Source organism: Ammospiza nelsoni, chromosome 22 (genome assembly GCF_027579445.1).
Source record: "Ammospiza nelsoni isolate bAmmNel1 chromosome 22, bAmmNel1.pri, whole genome shotgun sequence".
NCBI lineage: Eukaryota > Metazoa > Chordata > Aves > Passeriformes > Passerellidae > Ammospiza > Ammospiza nelsoni.
Window position 1 is genome coordinate 2,057,681 of NC_080654.1, and position 21,193 is coordinate 2,078,873.

Here is a 21,193-nt window from a genome sequence, read left to right on the forward strand (position 1 = left end):
GAGAATGAATGTGTTTTAAATGTTTTAGCACTCATTACATTAGTATGATAGTTTTTATTATCTAATATTTCTGGCTGATTTTGCTGCCTTATTTTTTTGGTAATGATTACACTGTGTTGTGCATGTCTGCTGTGCTCTTTGTTTATCTGCTCAGTATTTTAGCATTAGGTGTTTGGACTTCATTTTCCCCCCAAGCCATCTTTCTTGAAAATTTCATCATAGGCTTGAGTAAAGGTATCGTAGTAACTAATTGTTGTTGTGGGCTTTTTATTTTAGGTATAGATATTTGATTTTGCCTTATATCCTGCCTGATACTGTGAAATAGCTTGAAAAGGCTTCTTGCTGGAGTAGTGTGGCCTGTAAATATTTTTCTAGCTCATAAGGCAGGTTTTTCCCTTCATTTGTTACTGTATTGGCAGCAGTGATTAGGTTATTCAGAGCACGTGAACCAATTTAATCCCCCAATGAAGAAAAGAACCATTGCCACCATAGAGACTGTTCTGAAGATGCAGATTGGATTGCACTGGATAATTAGGCAATTTTGAAACTGCTAGTAACCCTCTCCTGGATTTTAGTAATTGGACTGGGGGGGAGGGAGGGACTGTACTATTTTAATGTAAGATATTTTTGCTTAGGATTTAAAAATAGCTGTGTCATAGTTTCTCAAGAATACCTGAAATCTCTTCCTCTGTCTTAACTGCACCACGTTTGTGTTGTATGTGACATATTTGAAAAAGAGACAGATTGTGAGGCAGCATAAGTTACTGAGAACAGAATTGTAGCTAAAGGTCTGGTTTGCTTATAGTAATTTCATGATTTTTAATTCTAAATAATTGTAACAGTTTTCTTAGCTATGAAACATCCAATGAAGAATAAAGGGCTGGACCCTGCTTTTTATAATTCAGGCATAAAATGATAAAGCACAAGTCTGATTGTGGGATTTAAGATCTGCTCTTAATTAAAGATGCTGGGTGTCTTAGCAGATGATTGTGTTACAATTTATAAACTATAGACTAAAACTACAATGGACTAAGGACTGCATGGGCTGTTTTTTAAAGTGCCATAGCAAATAATCTGTTTTCTTTATTCCACTTCCCCTCTCCTAGCTGTTAGTCAGGGTGTAGTATATGAGATGCAGAAAGGATGTCACCTGGTTTCAGAAAGCTCCTCTTTGATGTAATGTCTGGTTCCTCTCCCTGTGTTGTCTCATATCTTATAAATTGCTAAATCCACTCCTCTTGATATTCAGGCACTTGGGTAACTAAACGGGCAAGGAGGTGGTGAAGCTTTTTGATTTTGCTGGAATTAGTGAATATTTGTGGGCCTGCTAAACCCCAGTTAGGCCTGTGTGTTTCAGTAGCTTGGGAGAGCTGTTTAATATGAAACCTCCTCATTTATACAGCCAAGGTTAATGATGTATTATTGTACTTGGGTTCTGTGTAATACTTTTGGAAATGAATTTCTCTATGCAAGCTCTGGTTTTTTATGTTGAACTGAGCCACAGAATCCACAGCAGAGGCCTGCAGGGCAGGTGTATGGGCTCTTCACATTAATCTCCTGGATTTTGGAGTTGCTGTGAGAAACCAGATTGTGTGTGAGATTGTGCTGCTCATTTGGGGTGCAGAGCACCAGGAGCAAACCTTGGGAGGCTCTGAGAGCAGCTGGAGCCTCTGAGGGCTTGCAGTAGTACAGCTCTGGGGGGTAAATAAAGCAAAGAGCAGCAAACTTGAGGCTTGCTGACAGGGTGGCTCCCAGGGGAGGCTCAGGGAGCCCTGGGCACTGTCAGACAGAGAAGGGTGAGCAGACTGTGCAGTTCATCCTGGAGCCACACGGGGAAGGAGCTGCCATGGGAGTGGAAAAAGGCAAAGCTGATCCTCTCAATATTGACCAGAAAGTGCCTCATTTGTAACTCGAGTTCCATTGCTGTTCCTCCTGCATCTCTTAGGGCTTGTCCTTGAATTGGGAGCTGGGGATGTGTTTAGAAGGAAACCAGAAGCTATTTCAAGGCAGTACTCCGGGATTTTAGTCTGGCCTTTATTTTTACAATAAATTACTACTGCTAATGCTATTCTTTCAATAATTTAGATTCTTTTCTAGTGCTCCTCAGTAAAGCAGTGCAGGTGCCCTGTGACTGGCACAAGAGTCCCTGTTCTTCATTTTGTCAACTCTGATCCAAAGTTACCAAACTTTAATTTCAATTTCATTCCAAGCACATGTTCTGGAAACTCTTGGTAGTTCTGTGATGATCAGCTCCATGTGCAGTAGCACTTTGCAGTACAAGCAGAATTGTCCAGATAACTCTGAGATGAGGGGGGATGGGTGGATGGGACAGGTCACAGCCAGTGGAATGTTTCAGTGCATGGAGACAAGAGTAGGATTTCAACTTAGATAAAATCAATTGATAAAATATGCTAAAATTAATTTAAAAATCATGTTTGGCATAGGATAAGATTAATCATTAATCATTTTCTAAAGGACAAGAAGCCAGGGAAATGGGACTCTTCAAGCAAAATCTTCTATAATATTTTCTCAGGGATTTGTCACTAGCTCGCTTTTTATTTTTCCTTTGACCTTTTCAATAGACGTGTCATAATTTGCTTTTTAAGATAAAAAACTCTGGCTGAAAACTATATCTGACCAAGTTATAACTGATGATACTTGAACAATGTGGCTCCAGTTCCTTCTGATTACTGTCTCAGTCACAGGAACTGGGCTTCTCCTCCCTTTCAGTTACCCACAGGTGTGAACTACATGTGCTCAAAGGATGAACATTTTCTTGGCAATTTCTTTGTTAGGTCTAGGGTAAATTCTGCTGTTAGGTCTAGGGTAAGACTCCCAGCAGGTCTTAAATCATCCAGGCTGCTGATGAGATACAGCAGAACCAAATTCTTGCAGCAAACTTCATTAGGTTGCTCCTCACTGTTTTGGTTGCTTTCTTCATTGACCCCAGGGTGTATAAAAGACTTTCTGTTATCAGGCTTTTATTTATAGTATAAATTATTGTTTCATGGATGTACTAAGACATAGAGGTTTGTATAAGAACAAAACTGTGGCCTGAAAGTGGATGCAGATAGTACAGATTGCTTAAATGTTCAGAACTTCATTTTGCTGTACTTCAGTCCTAAGTGAGCTAAATTAAAGAATGAAATATTTTAAATAAGTACTGGCTCAGTACTCTTTCAGCTTGATCAAGCATTCTAATGCAGCTCCTAAATGATGCTAATAGAACATTAAATTCACTTTTCACTGTAGTAAATCTTTTAATGAAAGTGATTTTTATTTTGGGAGAATTAATGATCCAATCATCAAAAGAAATCATTGGGCTTACTATTAACCATGCAATGCAGGTTTGGTTTTGGGGTTTGTGTGACCACTGACTTTGTAACCAGAGGAGCCAAATGCACCTCATGAAAGACTGTGAATTGAAAATTGCTTAGAGGGCCCAGTGAGAGAAGGGAAAATATGAACCTTTTTTCTTTCCTAAACGAAAATTTAATCACCTTCAGAAGCAGGGACTCACAGCCAGTTGTCTTCTGGCCCTCTTCATAACATCCTTTCAAATCAGAGCAGCAAATAGAGCAGGAGTTTGTCCTGTGTCTGGGCCAGCCTTGCAAACAGAAGTGTCAGCACAAGAGGATGAGCAGGGAAGGACATGAGCAGGTTGTGGTCACTGATGTGCCCAGAGAGGAACCAGGACATGGTCACTGACTGGACTTAGTGACCATTTCTTTGGTAACCCTTGGTATATTTTGTTGTTTTCAGTAAATCTGATAAATTGCACGTGAAATCAGATGTGTGAGTCAGAGGCTGGCTCCAGATGAGCTGCAAGCACTGCTGTGTTTGTGGCATTGTCTCTGGAGGTGTCACTGTCACCTTGCAGGGCCACAGAGCCATTCTGGCAGCAGATGTGAAGGTGAACATCCAAGAGCTCAGGCATGAGGAGCTCTGGGGTGTTGCAGTGCAGGTGGGACTCAGCTGCCCCTTCCAAGGCTCTGGGGAAGGATGTTCACCCAGCTGTGCTGCAGGAAGTGCTGCTGCTCTGTGGGACATTTGTTTCCTTGTTGGTTCTCCACTGATCCTAAACCTTGGTCATTGTTGCTGTCCTAACTGCGCTTTTCTTCACAGACTTTGTACTTAATTTTAGTGTCTGTTGAAAAGGATGGGAGATGGTTTCCCAAGTGCTAATCAGCCTTCAATTGAATTTTAAAAAGCTTTCTTCTGGCCACTTAATATTTTGCAATAACTGCAAGGGGTCAAAGCATTTAATACCTCCATATTGTTAAGGATACTCTTTTCATTTCCCAACTTCAATTGTATGCAGCAGCTTATTCATAATAAAAAGAAGGGCCACTTAACATCCAATGTATGTCTTAAAATTGCTTTCTGAAGCATGTAAATTGTTTCAATGTACCTATTTGTAGGAAATTAAATAACAGATGTCAAGCAATGTACTATCAAAGTGTACTTTGGAATTTAGTCTCCCAAAAAATGTGTTCTACTTTTATTTGTAATTTCTTTATCAAGTCCAGTCTATCTGAAATGCCAGTATCAATTTCCCTCTTGTAATTCATGAGTTGGTTTTGAAAGAATGCTCACTTGTGTGCTCAGCACAACATTAAAAGAACAAAACAAAAACTGGGCATTCTGGTAGTATCCAGCTGGCAGGCTGGGTAATTGGCCTGTAAACAAGTTGTATTAATCTCTGAGAAGTGATTTGCAGCAATAGCAAATTACCTCTGTGCTCAGGATAGGAGCAGATTTCATTAGGGCTGGATCACATAAAAGCCAACTTTGGAATTGCATTTGGATCCAAATGAAGAAGGAGTAATTTCTGTGGCCATCTTGGTGCCCTTCATTGGTGGAAACCAACTGTGTTGTCATTTGGACAGGAATTGTGCCTCCTCCCGTTTTCCCCTGCTTTTCCAAGTTACATTTTTCAGCATCAAGTTCTCATCCTTTCTGTCAAGTTCTGCAGAGCTCATTATGGTATTGGGGAGTATCTTCTGTGGATAAATTAATTTGGAATTAACACTGAACAGTAAACATTGCTTGTCAGTTTATATCCATAGTTAAATTTTGTGTGTTCATGTTTTTCCTCAGAACTTTTTTCTACAATATTTTTAAAAGATGAGGAAAGAAGCCCCAGCCCAGTCCTAGGAAATGTCACTGGAAGCCAATATCAAATCTATTTGCAGGGTTTCCTGTGCTTCACTGGTAGTGATGTAGTTGCACAGTTTGACAACAGAGGGAAGAATTGCACAGCAGCAGCTGTCAGTTGTTCCCCACTGCTTTTAGGTTAGAGGCAGCTGGTTAATTTTATTTTGAGTACTTTTATTTCCCTTGTACTCTTACTTTGAAAAAGCCTGTGTTTTTTTCTTTCAATTTTCCACTCTTGGAAGTACATAAAGTTCTGTACCTTCATTCTATTTAAAATATATATCTGTGTTCTCCAATTAAAAATTGTTATCCCTGCTAAGAGCTTAAAATATGCTTGATTTTTTTTTTTTTTATCTAAACGTTCTCAGATACAAAATGAGGGTTTGAAAGAATTTTTTTTGTTAGGCAATGTCTTGTGTTTAATATTAATTATCAGAAAAGATTACTTTGTTTAATTAGGAGTATATCTCCATCAGACTGCAAGCAGCCAACTAGAACTCCTTAATGAGTTAACTGATGTGTGCTGTGAAATCAATTAAAAAATAGCCCTTTTCAATAAGCTCAGTAATTAAATAATCAGACTTTTGTGGTGGCATTCCTCCTTCTAGGTAGCTGGGATCAGTCCTGTAAAACCTTGGTTTAGTTCTTGGTTTCAGGAATCACAGAATCCATTCTTTATTTTATTCTGAAGTGTTCTAGAAACACGTCCCTGCAAATGTTGTTTCGGTTCATTTTGCCATGGGAAGGGATGAGATGCAAAGTCAGATGAGAGCTTTGTTCACACAGCACTGACAATAAATTGTTTCTTAACTCAGGGTTTGCACTTACTGCCATTTTATGAATCTGATTATTGTTCAGGGTGCTCTCTTTGATCTGGTAGAGCTCTAGCTGGGACTTGTAGCTGATAATGCTTCAAAATAACAATGATCTTGAAAACCCAAACTCCTTTTTTAGCCTGGCCTTAGCCTTGGGGGAGTTTCTGGGAAGGATGTCCCCTTCCATAAGGTTCCTCCCTGCTCAGTGTTCCAGGGGTTGAGGTCTCTGGCAGCACAACCCTGTGGTGCATCAGCCATTGTCCCACTTTTGGATCCTCAGTGAGCAAGAGAGTTTCATTCTGTCAAGAAATTTAATCCTAATGTGTAGTAATAATAGAATGTGTGCTATAAAGGTGTGTCTTGCAGGATTGCTGTTTTCTCATTTTTTACCTTGGCCCCTTTTGGAGCCAGGGAATAGGAAATGGGGATTGATTTCCCTCAGCCCCTGCACTGACCCATGGCAGTCCTGGGGTGTGGCAGTCCTGGGGTTCCCACTTTTTTAAGCTGGTCTATATTAAACTCAGTTTTTGTTAGACTGTTGCCTCACAAGTACATGGTATAAACCCCTGCCTTTGATTTAATATTTATCATTAATTAGGGAGGTGACTTGCTCCTCTATTTACAGACTTCATCAGCACAAGCTGCTCGTTAACTTATCATTCACTTAATATTCCTCATGTCAGTGATAAGCTAATGTTCAGATCACAGATGTATTACATTGCCTCCATATGGTGCTTTGTCTAATGAATTAATTAACTATTTTGGAAAAAAAATCCTTGTGGAGATCTTTTCCTCTTGGTGATAGAAATGGTGGAAGGGTTTTCCATTGGTGTTTGTGGTTGAGCATATTTTGGGTAAAACCTTGCAGTCATTTTGCTAGGTTGTCATTTTAATTTTCTTGGCACTTGAGAAAAGTTTGCTTTAAGGTTGATATTTGGCAGGTTTTGAAGAGTTATTTGAGTCAAATGGCCAAATCCAGTGTCCATCTCTGTTCCTGTGGCTGTATCTTCGCCACTTTGGGTGTGCAGTCTTTAGGCTGCTTTGAGAAGCTGCTTGGTTTTCTTTTTCCAAATTGTTAACAATTAGTTTAATAGTGCAGTATCTGTTTCAAATGCTTGCACAGTAAACATTTGCACATGCAAATAGAGTAGGTATGAATATTTGGGGATTTGGCACTGTAGATATGTGGAATCACAGAAACTTCAGTGCTTCCTTTGGAAGGACAAAAATAGAGGATCTAAAATCAGACCCAGAATTGCAGCCAGTGTTCACACATTGCGTGTCAGTAGCCTGTGAGTTTTGGCTTGCTCAATATAGTGTTAAAATAATTTCTTGACAAAGAAACTTTTTACTACTTGCATTATCATTTGACACAGAAAATATCTCTGTGTTTTTCTATTTTAAAAAAGTCTTCATCTTTGATGAAGTGTGAATGTTTGAAACTTGAAAGTAACATTAAAGATGAAAATCTAAGATGCTTTTGCATTAATTCCTGAGGATTATAAATGTACGTCTGCTTCATTCTGACAAAGTATCAATTATAAATCAAATCTATCAGAGTCCTTATCCCTCCTGTACCCCACAGAACCCACCTGTACCAGCTGTGGGAAGCTGCTGACCCTGGTGCTGTGCTGGGCTTGGCTGGGTCACCCCTACAGCTGTGAGCAGCTCTGAGAGGGACCCCTGTGGCACAACAATTTAATATTAAATATCAAATTCTCTAATTAGCCATTCACATAGAAGCTGCTCATCTGCATTTAAACAGCCACAACAAAAGTAACTTGGAGTAGATGCTGGGTTTGGCTTAAACAGATTAAATGTAACAAATCATTTGGAATATATTACAAATTATCATAGACCTGCACTTGACCTGCCTGAACAAAAGAAATATTTACTGTCAAGGTAGAAATGAAGTCAAATGCTGTAGCTCTGCAGACTTGGAGCATGTTGAATGTTGCACGTGTGAGGTGTTATCAGTACCAAACACTCCCGCTATCGGTACCAGCCATCCTTTGTGCGTGGCCATGGAAGGTGCCAGGGCAGAGCAGCAGCGCCATTTCCCCGAGGAGCTGCTCCTTTAACAGCTCTGTCCCTCTCACCTGAGCCAGAGCACGGAGCTGTAACGGGATTATGATCATGTGAGGGAAAGGAGACAGGGCTGGAGGGAAGGGAGAGGCACATCCTGCCCCAGCCGTCACTCACGGCCGCCTTAAAAAATCCAAATCCCCAGGGATTGTGGCTGTGCGTTGATATTTAGGAAAGCAAGCTTGTTCTGAGTCACAACTTGCTTCCCCTGCTGTGTGTGGTGCTGCTGGGCTGCCATGCTGCTGCTTTACACCTTTCTGCTTTCTTCCCTAGAATCCATCTACCGCCGGGGAGCCCGAAGATGGAGGAAGCTGTACCGAGTCAATGGGCATTTGTTCCAGGCCAAACGTTTTAACAGAGTGAGTACTGTTGCATGAAACGTTGGGGTTTGCTCATGTTCTGTGCTCATTGTTTGCCTCAGTCTGTGCTGTTTCTGTGTTGGAGTGTTGGGAAGAAAGGAAAAGCAGGGTGCTTGTTGATGTGACATTTCGGGCTCTGCGGTGTTATTGGAGTCGTAAGGAGCAGGCAAAACTTGGCAGTGTTTGAATTTGAGTTAATGCAGGATTGGTGGAAATTATTTCTTTTTAAAGTCTAAAATGCTGTGTGACTGTTTAAACTGATACACCCTTGGAGCAGCTTCTCCTCTCTCCACTCCCGTGATTTTTGGTTGCTTGTTAGCAAAATCTTTTACCTTCAGAACACTTTGCCATCCATAAAAGTTACAGCTGCTGATGTGAGTTTTAACTGTTTAGTATCTGGGGTACTACACAATCCCAGAATTTTAAAAGGATTTTTTTATTGAGCTAAAATACAGCTGTGTTTGGAGAGCCTGATTTAATCCACATAAGGAAGTGAATGTGGCTTTAAGGCTGAGACACCTCCTTCACTTATCCCATTATGCCTAAGTATTGCAGCATATATATAAATGTACTTGGGGGAATTCCACACAAAACTGAGTGCACTCAGAAGAGCTAACTCTTTCATTCAGCAGGGACATTTTTTCTAATAATTGAAATAACAGTTTTTTCTAAAATTTCCTACCCCAAAAATGCACTGAAAGAAGGAAAAGCCCCTTAAAACTCAGCATTTTATCACTAAAAATGTTAAAAATATATATATGAATTATCACATGGATTTGTATAATGTATTACAGGAATAAAATAATTTATAATATGAAAGTATATTTTTAATGTTTATTTGCTACATAATAACATATTTCCTTTGAAACACTATGAATGCATGCTGCCACATTAATAATCCATAATGTTATAGATAATGATGTTTTATTTGCCCTGAGGTAAATAGTGAATATACACAGAGATTTTGATACCTCATTAGGATGTCACAATCCTAAACAAGACTGCTCTATACCTGCATGCAATGACATCATATATAGCCAGAACACAAATCACATCCAGCTGAAGTTAGTAAGCAGGTTACCATAAACTGTAAAATGTGACATGAAAATGGATAAATTAATGAGAAATTATGGTCATGTCTGCATTACTGAATTCAATACCAAATTTCAATGTTGATGGAATTTTTAAGGCTGGAGTATTGCCTTAAGGATTCATTCCTGTTTCAAAGTAACCTTTTGCAACTTTTTCAGATCATTCAGATAAATGAACACATGCAAAAATTTAAACTTTAATCTTGTTGAACATAACATAAAGGTGAACTCTCTGGTATGGCTTTGACTGCATGTGAGAGGTATGAAAGGGTTACCTGAGTTTCTGGTGCAATTTGGGACCTGCCCCTGCTTTAGGGCCTGACAGGTTTTATTTAGTCTCAATACTGCTGCTGCAAAACCTATAAAAGGATCCTGAAGGAAGTCTGGTGGGCCAGGAATTCTGGAAGAGGTGGCAATAGATGTCCCAGGCTTCCTCTCATCAGGCAGTTTTGGGGTTGTTTTTCTTTCCTCTGGGCAGTGCAGTTTGGGTTTCTCCTGATGGAGGAGGACTGGCTGCACAGATGAGGGGATGGAATTAAGTCTTGTTTTCTACAGCTCCCAAAATACAACAATAATTTTATACTTATGCTGGGTCTGGGTGACTCCTTGGTGTGCAAGGATCTCAGATTGTTGTTTGGCACTTTGGGTGGATAAAGTGACCATAGCAACATACACTGGAACAGTGATTTAAAAACCTCTCCTGTTAAAGTCAGCACCAGGATGTCTGGCTTCCTCATTTACCCTCATTTTGATTTAACTCACATGATCTTTTCTTACATTTGTTAAAACACCACAAGTTTTTGATGCTCAGTGAAACACAGAGGCTTGATATCAGACATGATTAATGGGTTTTAATTATGCAAAGTTTCTACCACTGTTAAAATGTATAGGTGTAGATGTAGAACACTTTTTATACATTGCCTGCTTAACATTTTGTGCCAGTGTTCTCCAACACAGTCAGTTTAGGTGCTCCTTATACATAATTGTGTAGTACAAACTTCAGGCAGTTTTGTTTGGGTGATTTCTGTCAAAACCTGAGATTCTAAATAGACTTATTCTCTAAAAATTATTTGCTCATGTCACACTGTAATGTGTTCCATATGCTTGAGGTATTTATTTAAAAAGAGCTGCATTTAGCTGAATTCTGGGTGTGAAGTGTAACCCTCAGCTATTATTATAATTCTGGACATTCTAAAATTATTACTGAACATCTGGTGGGTGACTGGGATGGGCTCTTTGCAGCAGGGATTCTCCTGAACTGATGCTGAGCTTTGTGCCCTGCAGAGAGCTTACTGTGGCCAGTGCAGTGAAAGGATATGGGGCATCGCAAGGCAAGGCTACAAGTGCATCAACTGCAAGCTGCTGGTCCATAAACGCTGTCACATCCTTGTCCCACTGACCTGCAAAAGGCATATGGTGAGTGTGTGCTCTGGCCAGGGCTCAGGGCTGCCTCTCTGGCCTCTGCTGCCCTTGGTAGATGGGTCCTGAGTAATGAAATGTGGGCCTGGCTCTGGGTTTGTAACACCTGGGAGTATTTGGGTTTCAGTTTCTGTGGAGGACAAGCCTTTGGATTGTGAGCAAAGTGAGAAAGAAAGCTTATGATGTGACTTCAGTGTGCTCAAGCTTGAATTTGACTTCTCCATCAGACACTGACAACCTCAGAAGTTATTCTTCTTAGCCCGTGGGAATATTTTAAGAACTAAGGCACTATATATGATATACATATAGTGCCTTAGTTCTAAATTCATATATATGATATAGTTCTACTATAGAACTAATAGTCTTGGTAGAAATCATGTATTAAACATTCCAACTTGGATGTACTAATAAATTTCTATGTATAATTTCTGCACTTCTCTTTTCAGCAAGGCTTATTGCTTCCCTGTTCCTGCCACCTCAGTTTCTCCAGTACTGTTCTCTCTGTGGCCCTCAGTCCATTGCCAATGCTGGTGTCTTTCCTGGGCTTTAAACATCAAAACATTGAAACATCTGTGTATCTCAATTTTAGCCCTTTCCTGTATTCATCCCCAGTATTTCACTGGTGATTGTATCCTATTTGTGACTTAAAACTTAATCCAGTGATTTTCTTTGCTGGTATTGTCTGTGACTTGCCTTCTCATTACCAATTCTTTGCCAATTACTTTTTCATGCTGCTGTACTTCCTGGAATAGTCCTGCTTGTCTTGGGGATGAGCCCAGGACCCAAATGCAATGTAAAATATTGTTATTGTGGTCTTCACTAATTTATGCATAATGAGCAACAATTCATGTTTTTATTAAGCAGGAAAGGAATATGCCAGTGCTCTAAATGGAGTGTGTAGCATCATGCTGAAATGTTTACTTGGTTGTAGTTCCATGTGAAACACTCAGAGGTCTTTAAGTAGAATAAAATGTTGAACTTTGCTGTAAAACACCCCACTCTCATTTTTAGAATACAGCCAAGCACCTGTTGTAACTTCAGAGAATGGCTGATGCAGCATTGAGGTTTTGGTGGGCTGGTTTTACCATGCATTACAAAATGTTAATATTTGGACATGTAGTCTCCAAAATCAGTTTTCCTGGTGGGAGAGGGGAGGATCTCGTGGGGTCCCAGGCAGGGCAGTGCCAGGGCTGCATGCCCAGGGGTTGGTTTGTTTGTGTGCCTGTGTTTGGCAGGATTCGGTCATGCCTTCCCAGGAACCTCGCTTAGATGACAAAAACGATGAGGCTGATCTCCCTTCAGAGGACACTGATGGAAGTGAGTGCTTTCTGACTTTTGAACCCCTCTTGCCCTCATTTCTTCCTATTCCTGTTTACAAAAGTGGAAAAATATGGTCAACTGGTCAATATGGTCCAGTAATGTTTAAAGCAACTTGGTCAAAATATGGTCAATATGGTCCAGCAATGTTTAAAGCTGGCCATAGCTTTAATGTTAAAAGAGTTTAGTGTTAACACCTGGCCCTAAGCTACTAAATATCTTTCAGCTTATTGATTTTTAAAACTACTTCAATCAAGGCTTTGATAACTTTTATAACTTTTATTATTTTTCCAGTTCCCTACATTCCTTCAAACCGGAAACATGACACCATTAAAGATGACTCTGAGGTATGTTCTTAAAGTATTTTTGCAATTTGTATTTATGTACTCCAAATCACAGAATGAACTAGATTGGAAAAGACCTTTGAGATCATCAGGTCCAACCTAATCATTCACTGTTTTATAAAATAGCTGATTATTTGTTCTGGGCTTCCTGCTCTTTTCAAAAGTCTGGGTTTTTTTTTTCTGAACATTGATAATTTTAAAGCATTTTTATTGGAATTTTTTTTCATATTTCTTGTGTGTTAAGCTGTTGTCATTCCACTCATGATCCAAGATCCCTTTTAGCATTTTTGTTTTCTCACTTCCATTTGTTGGAATAACTGATTTAGCAGAGGGTTTGACTTCTATGGTCCTTACAACAAATGGTGCCTTTGCCATTGCCTTGTGTGCTGTCCCTAATGGATGCTCACCCTTTGCCACCCTCAGGGTATTCCTGTGGAACTTGGTTCAGTCTGGTGACCCATTAACTGCCCAGCTCTCTGAGAGAGTTCATATAAATAATACCCAAACATTTCTACACAGCTCCTGTGGAAACACAAGCAGAATAACATACACTTAGTCTTTTTTCAGGTCTTTTGTAGAGGATCTCACTCAATCTCTGCACATCAACAATGTTATTCCTTTAGAGCAGTCTGAAAAATCTGATTATGCTTCACTTCTAAAAGGCCTAAAGACATTTCTTTTAAGAATGCTCCTGGCATGTTTAAAATAAATAGGATGCACTCTGCACAGCACTGGTGGTTGTTCTGCTGTTCCCCTCTGAGCAAGGCTGCATCTTTTTCCTTTGCCTCCACTACAATGCTTGTCACTCCCATTCCTTTCACACTCGAGTAGCTCCTGCTCCTGCCTGACTGACTGCCTTATTTTCAGTCATGTAGCTGCAGATTTTTATCTCAAATTCAGAAATGGAAGGGTAAAAATTAAAAGCACATCAGAGAATTATAATTGCTCACTTTGTCTGGGGTCAGTGCTCAAGTTTGTGTTGAAATTTGGGAGGTGCTGTTTGCTCAGCTGTCCTGAATTGCACTGCTGTGATTGTCCCACCTTGGCTTTGAGCTGAAATGATTTAAGGTATCCTACAGAAAGGAGTTGGTGTTCTGGGAGCTTTGTCTAGAATCTTTAAGCTTAGAGCAATCTCTTCTAATAGCAGTCAATCCTAGATCAAGATTCTTTATATAAACACTTTCCACAGTTCTGCAGAATGCTGATCTGTCTGCAAGTACAGTGTGTGAGGTCAGATAAAAATAGGCCACTGAAGTGTGTCAAAGCCTTGGGTAGATTGGTAAAACCTGAAAGTCCAAGTACCTGCTGCATTCATCCAGTTCAGCTGCTCCATCTTCAGTCCCATGTTTTCACATCTCATTCCAGCAAATAGCCAAGATGATAAAATTTCTCATTAAAATAATGAATTTAAAAATAACATTCTTCATAGTGGAATATTTCCTGCGAATTCTGAAACTTGAGAAATTGAATCTCCTTCTGTGTGTTCCTAGGAACCTGTTAGAAATCTTAATTTTCATTAAAATTATAGTGAGCTGAGCACAGACAGATATATTCATTAGCCAGTGAGTGTTTCCTTATTAATCCTATTTTTAGATAGCCTTTATTAATTTGTGCTGTATCTGTCAGAATATGAACAATGCTCCTCATTTTGTGCAGAGGATACAATGTACATCTGGGGTTCAGGAATTTGGATAAACCTCATTTCTCAAGGCACTGCCTTCTGCTTTCTAGCAGGGAATATGGAAATGATTAGTTGCATGAACAACTGCCTTGGAAAACCAGTAACTTTTAGTAAGAGCAAACCCAATATTTCTAAACAAATGTGTTCCAATCAGCATCCAGCCCTGGGTGCCAGTACCAAGCAAAGTCAGCAAATTCTGTCCAGTGCTTAAAGATCTCTGTGCTTTAATGGTTACTTGCTATGGAAATGTCTTCAGTTTCTAGCATCTGTTTCTTTTTATACAGGATCTCAAACCAGTCATTGATGGAATGGATGGAATTAAGATTTCTCAGGGGCTTGGGCTCCAGGACTTTGATTTAATCCGAGTTATTGGCCGTGGAAGTTATGCCAAAGTTCTTCTGGTTCGGTTAAAAAAGAATGATCAGATCTATGCTATGAAAGTAGTGAAAAAAGAGCTGGTCCATGATGATGAGGTAAAAATCTGTGTTAATTGCATTCTTTTACATACTATAAAAACTTACCATGCTTTAACAAAAACCATTCAGCTGAGCAAGAAGCTCATGTTTCAGACAGAGAAGTTTTTCTGACTTTTGAGTTCGTTTGTCATCAACACTGTATGAAGCACCAAGATCAAATCTGACAGAAATGTCCCTGATTTTAATAACAACTAACAATTACTAATAGTCTTGGTAGAAATCATGTATTAAACATTCCAACCTGGATGTGCTAATCTGTAAGTGATGAGATAAATGGGGTGGATTTTGTGCATTTAATTTTGAAAGAAAGCAAATGTGTTTTCCAAGGAAAAGCATTGTCTGTGTGTCAGTAAAGGAGCTGAAACTTTGTTCTTGCACTCATGCTGGCACAGCCTATGTGCAAGTGACTCAGTATTCTGAAATATTTCTTCCATGAGTTCAAAAATGATCCTGCTGCAATTTGAGGTCCCTGTGTTTTTGTCTGCCCCAGAAATCTGCTGCATTTCTCCATTATTTTCAAAATCCTTTCGTTTTAATACAAGATCTCAAATGCATGAGTTTGGGGGGGAAATTGAAAATTAAAAGGGGAAGGTTTTGGGGTTTTTTTCCATCTTTTTCCCATAATACACTTTTTTGAAAGTAAGATGTTTGTGCAAAAACATCAAGCCACTATTTTAAGTGCTCTTTGTGTTGGTAGTTTCAATCAGTTGCTCTGTCACCTCTGTCATTATTCCAGAGGCTGGGCTTATTTCTCCTAAAATCCTTTAGTTCTCTCATTTATTTGATGTTTCCTTTTTATGAACCAAGATGAGGCTGTTGTGTGGTTTATTTACTGTTTTCCTTTTTAACATGTGTTTTTCCAAGAAGGTGGGAGCCAAAGCCAAGTCCTGTTTAAAGAGTTGTGCAGCTGTTTGAGAAGCAGGGGTAGATGAGGAAAGACTTTCTGGAATTGTGGCTCTCATAATTACATTGAAGATAGAGCTAATTGGTTTTTCTTTTCTCTAAGATAGGTATAATAAAATTCTGGTAATTGATAGGAAATTCACTGAATTCTGTGAGTGCATGAGATATTGCAAGTAATGGAAATTTCACCTTAGAAGTGTTCCACAAAGAAAGAAAATCAATTACACAGCAAGTATCAGCATGTTTAAATTAGCTGGTGCTTTCAGGGCATGGCTGCTGGTGGAGAGAAGTGAGATGGAGGGAAATCAAATACCTGAGCTTCTGTTCAGGTTTGCTAAGCTTGGTTTTGTTATAAAGCACTGGTATAATCCTAATGCCAAGTGCACTAATGAAGAGTTAATTTAAAGGCTCTTAAAGAGAAGCTCATTTAGTTAAACCAAGAAGAAGTGGACATATTTAGTGCTTTATTCAAAATTGGATTTTTGGCTTGGTCTGGACTCAGGTTTATCCCTCCAAGGTGATGTATCTTCACAAGGGTCCACACACAAAGCCTGACAGGTTTCTTTAATTGGATGGTGACAGTTCTTGGTTTCCTCTGAGACTTCAGTGTCAGCATCCATCCCTGACAGGAAGGTCTAATTTCAGTTTTGTATTTATTGTCTCCAGATTGGCTGGGGAGCTGGGAGTATCTGTGGGAAATGGAGAATTTTTAGAACAATTACAATTCTGGTGTATTGGCAGAGTCCTGAGTGTTTGCAGGGTGATCAGTGCATTGAATGAAGGGTGAATATCTGCTGCCAAACCCAGCTGGCTGTGATGTTTAAATTGTGTGTGGTTCTATGAAATAAAGCTTAAATGCTTTGTTATCACAGCTCTGAGTTTTGCAGCACTGTGCCAGTATCATGCAAACTGGTTTTATGGTGTGGTTTTGCACTGGGTATTCAGGACTTTTTCCTGTTGAAGGATTAAAGATATCTGTGATGCTTTTCATGATTTTGGCTGGACCAACTAGGCAGGTTTTGGTAGTGTCATTGAAGTAAATTTGAATTTCAGATGAGGAGATGAAGTTCAGTTCACTTGAACCTTTTAAAAGCTGGAGATTCACATTGTTTGTGTTACTGGCATGAGCTGCTTCAGCAGCTTTGGGATCATTTATCTCAACTGAATTTATTTCCATGCAGCAGTGTGAGCACTGTATCAAATATTGCAGATGTGCTTTATTAACAATGGCTTAGATTTTGTACAGGCCTTCCATAAATGGTTAAATAACTTCTGAATTCATAACTGAATGACAATGTTTTATAATTTCCTGCAGATTTTAAGGGATCCTTGCCTTTCTGAAGAACAATGTAACAATACCTGTGTGTGTAAGACAGCTCTGTGGTGTTCACAGGTGTTTTTCTGGGAATACCCCCAGTGGTTGTCCGGCAGTTCTGATTGTTCAATTACTCTGTTTCAGGATATTGATTGGGTACAGACAGAGAAACATGTGTTTGAACAGGCATCCAGTAACCCATTCCTAGTTGGTTTACATTCCTGCTTTCAAACAACAAGTCGGTAAGAAAGATCTGAAATTCTCTTTTTTTCTTTTTTTTTTCTTGAGAATCTTGATCACTGTGCTAAACTGCTTCCCCTAAAGCAAGTGTAACCACTGCCAGCACACAGCCAGGGATTTTTGGAAGGGAATATCAGCACTGTCAGGGATTCAGCAAAGTCAGGTCTAGGGGGTGGCTCAGGGGTGTGCAGAGGAGTGTGGGGTTGTGGGTCAGAGCTGAAGGGAGAGGGGAATGAGGAAGAGGAGGAGCTGTGCTGCCTTCCTGAGCCCAGCCCTGTGCCATGGGGAGCACAGAGCTTGCAGCAGTTACAGCAGCTGCTGCTGGGCAGGCCAGGTCAGTTCTCAGCAGTTCCTAAAGAGCCTGAGAGCTGGGCAGCCCAGTAATAATATTTAATAATCATATAAACCCCTACCTGCACAGTGCTGCTGGTACCTAGGAGGCTTAAAAGCCTTTAGCACAAATCAAAGCAGTGTGTGATTTTGAGAAAGTGCTTATTTAACTCTTAACTCAGAAATACTAATTTATTGTCCCTGTGTGCACAATCCAAACTGGATTATTTGCTGCTTATTTTGCAATTGGAGTATGAAGGAAACAAGAACTTCCATGTCCATGCCTGAGTATGTTCCTGGGGAATTGGGATGTGGTTTGGGATGTTTTTTGTTTTCACAGGCACCTGTTTGCTGTTACACTTTTATAATGCCTCATCATCAGAAAATTGTCATTTATTCAACTTGCAGTGTAGAGTGCAAAGTTTTAAAGTTTTCATGGATTATCCATTTATCCTTAAGAATAATCACCTGCTTTTTTTGCAATGTGTATTGTCAAGTTTTAAAATCCAAAGCCATGCACTGTACCTTTTCTTCAGTCCCCAAAATTTCACCTCCCTAATGGTTGGAACAGAGGAAATCTTCGTGGCAGGGAAAGCAGAGATGAAGGAGCTGATCAGTGCTCTGAAGGTACAGGGACCAAGGAGTGTTTGTAGCAGGGACAAAGAAATAAAGAATGATCTCCAGAGGTCACTGAGTGAGGATTTGACCAAAACAAACTCATCAGAAAAAAATAAATAAACATTTACACAACTGAGAAACTGTTGGGAGAGGCTCTTAAGTTAAAGCAACATTCCCAAACACTTTCTCACCAAACACAAAGTAGAATTGTGCACCTGATATGAAAATTCAAGTGGTCAGGCTGAAACCCAGGAAAAGGCTGAGTCAGCAGCAGGATCCTGTGCATTCCTCTGTGGCAGCTACACTGACAGAGCTGAGGAGCAGAAATAGGAAAAAACCCAAGCTGAACATAATCAAAGCTTTCTGTATTCCTGCTGGATCTTTATGAACCCTGCTTTTCCAGCCCAGCTGCTTCTTGCAGTGAAACTCTAATTTTTTGTTGGTAACTTCAGCCATTTGCCATGGATATAACCATAATGTCATGAATTCACAATTTGATTATAGCTGTAAATGTTAGAAAATCATAATTAGGACCTCATTTACATCAAGCAGGAAAAGCACAAAACTGATTCCAAGTGAATAAATTCATCAACATCAGATTGTGTTAAGTGGCCCAAAGAAAATGAGTTGTAATAGAACAGGTTGTGACAAGGGTACTGATGGGGGGAAGCTGCAAAAAATGTTCTTGCTCTTGAATACAGTTTGAAATAAGTTTTTAACACAAATGTGAGGCTAATTGATGCTGTGTGCAGCTGTGCATTGTTTCAGATACTGATGATGCTTCTTTCATTATTGTAATAAAATATATTATTTATTATATATTTATTATTATAATAAAATATGCCCTGGACTTGCCCAGAATTGCCAGATAAATGTCTTCCAACAGCCTGAAACCTCCATCCTGCAAACCTGCTGGTGTTTCAGTAAATCCTTCTGATCCCAGCAAGGCCTGCCACGACTGAGACTCTTGAATATGACTTGGCAAGGAAATTGCAATTTCAAGTTCTGAATGGTGATAAAACATTGGGGACTTCTAAATAGCATAGGAAAGCTGGAAGCAAAGAACACCAGGAGTGCTGTAATAAAATACTCCAGGCATTGTTATGTATTTTGTTTGCTGCTTATTTAATTTCAGTTTAGCATTTATCTTCTTGTGGGGAGGCCACTCAGAGTCCTGCCAGCTGGATTTTGTCCAGTAGATTTTCCTGGTTTAACACTTTTTGAGTGTTTCAAATGAAGAATCCTTTTCTAAAGAACAATCAAATCAGCAGCTAGAGTGATCTGAGAGACTGGAGCATGTGTTCTCCAAAAGGAATGTTTTCCAGTGTGAGCATGTGTGGAAAGGAGCTTTCAGCTCATGGAAAATGAGGTGTACAAGGAAATTCTGGGCCAGCCCAACCTGCCCCAGCAGTTCCTGACCTTGGCAGCAGTGCCTGGATCATATTTTCCCAAGGGTGAGAGCTTTCCTGCAGGCTGGAACAGAATCCTCCTCTCTGCCCAGCTCCTCCTGGATCTCTGTCCCCTGCTGCCCTTTCCCTGCCTGGATCAAACATTGATTTTCCAGAGCTTCCATCTGGTGCCTGTGTTCTGTACAGTGTCACACTTGTTTAATCCATATAATTATATATTAATACAATTATTAATTATAATTAATTAGTTTATACAGATAAAGGTGGCAGCATTTAAATAAGAGGGAGTGTTCCTACATAACATACATCAAATAAGTGCTCTTTTTTTCCCCTCTTAAATGGTTTTATTAGAAAATAGTCTTAAAGAGTATCTCTAAGAAATCTAGAATCTGAATCAGGAGTGGAAGTGGAAATAGCTTGGATGGGAAGAATAAAAGCAGCTTTTCCCTAAATAAAGGGAATGTTCCTACAAAACATACATCAAATAAGTGCTCTTTTTCCCCCCTCTTAAATAGATTTATAAGTCTTAAAGAGTACCTGTAAGAAATCTAGGAGTCTGAATCAGGAGTGGAAGTGGAAATGGCTCAGATGGGAAGAATAAAAGCAGCATTTCTGGAGAATTTCCTTGGAATGCATTAATTGTGTTCTGTAATTTCAGGTTGTTCCTTGTCATAGAGTATGTCAATGGGGGGGACCTCATGTTCCACATGCAAAGGCAGAGGAAACTCCCTGAGGAACATGCAAGGTATTTCCTGCACAGGGCACTGCTTGCTTCTGCTCTGCTGCTTTGTGCACTTGGATCCTTAATTTAGGGTGTCCTGCCTGAGAAAAACTGTAAATTTTATTTTTTAAAGAACATGAATATTTTTAGAGAGCAAGCAGTTCATCAGGAGTAGCAGTTATTCCAATTTACTCCTCCTTATTGCTTCATATTTAGGCTTGCTATGTGGAATTTTCAGAAAAAAAAATCTGTGGAATAAAGAATAAATATTTCCTTAATTCCTAAAATGAAAAAAAAAATCTCATTTTTATATAGGAAATGGTCTTATAAGAAGTGAGTGTCCTTATCAGTAAATGTACCTTAAGTTTTTTGTGCTATTCATACATAAAAGTTGGCTGTAAAATGATGGTTTAAGAACAGATATTTAAATTGCATCAGCTTTTCTACTATCTTAATGCTAATATGAACTTTCTCCTTTTTAATTTCAGGTTTTATGCTGCTGAAATTTGTATTGCTCTAAACTTCCTACATGAAAGAGGCATCATCTACAGAGATCTAAAACTGGACAATGTTCTCTTAGATGCAGAGGGTCATATCAAATTAACAGATTATGGCATGTGCAAGGTAGGGTTTTCCTGCCCTTTCTTCTGTCACTCTTAGACAACACTAAGAAAATTCATTTTCATATTAACACCAGTGTTACTGAGCCCAGAATTTGGTTGTGGCATTGAAATTTTATTCTGGAAAAACTTAACTGTTGAATAGAACTACATTTGGAACTGAATTGTTATAGAAGTTTTTTTCCCCCAATTTCTACTTGAAAAGGACTTCCAAATTGTTTAACTGATCTTTTTTTAATGTATCTGTAAGCAAAATATTATTACACACATGTAACTCAGTTTTAATCAACTTT

General features: G+C 39.3%; 1 protein-coding gene across 3 annotated transcripts in view; it reads left to right on the forward strand.

The window, feature by feature from the left end:
- Positions 1 to 21,193, forward strand: part of PRKCZ (protein kinase C zeta) — a 41,738-nt gene that overhangs the window by 11,303 nt on the left and 9,242 nt on the right. For all 3 annotated transcript variants that reach the window (XM_059487360.1, XM_059487362.1, XM_059487361.1), the window contains 8 exons: positions 8,331 to 8,416; positions 10,792 to 10,923; positions 12,162 to 12,243; positions 12,538 to 12,590; positions 14,553 to 14,741; positions 17,107 to 17,204; positions 20,218 to 20,304; positions 20,769 to 20,904. In XM_059487360.1, the coding sequence (XP_059343343.1) occupies positions 8,331 to 8,416; positions 10,792 to 10,923; positions 12,162 to 12,243; positions 12,538 to 12,590; positions 14,553 to 14,741; positions 17,107 to 17,204; positions 20,218 to 20,304; positions 20,769 to 20,904 (863 nt within the window). The remainder of the gene's footprint in view (positions 1 to 8,330; positions 8,417 to 10,791; positions 10,924 to 12,161; positions 12,244 to 12,537; positions 12,591 to 14,552; positions 14,742 to 17,106; positions 17,205 to 20,217; positions 20,305 to 20,768; positions 20,905 to 21,193) is intronic.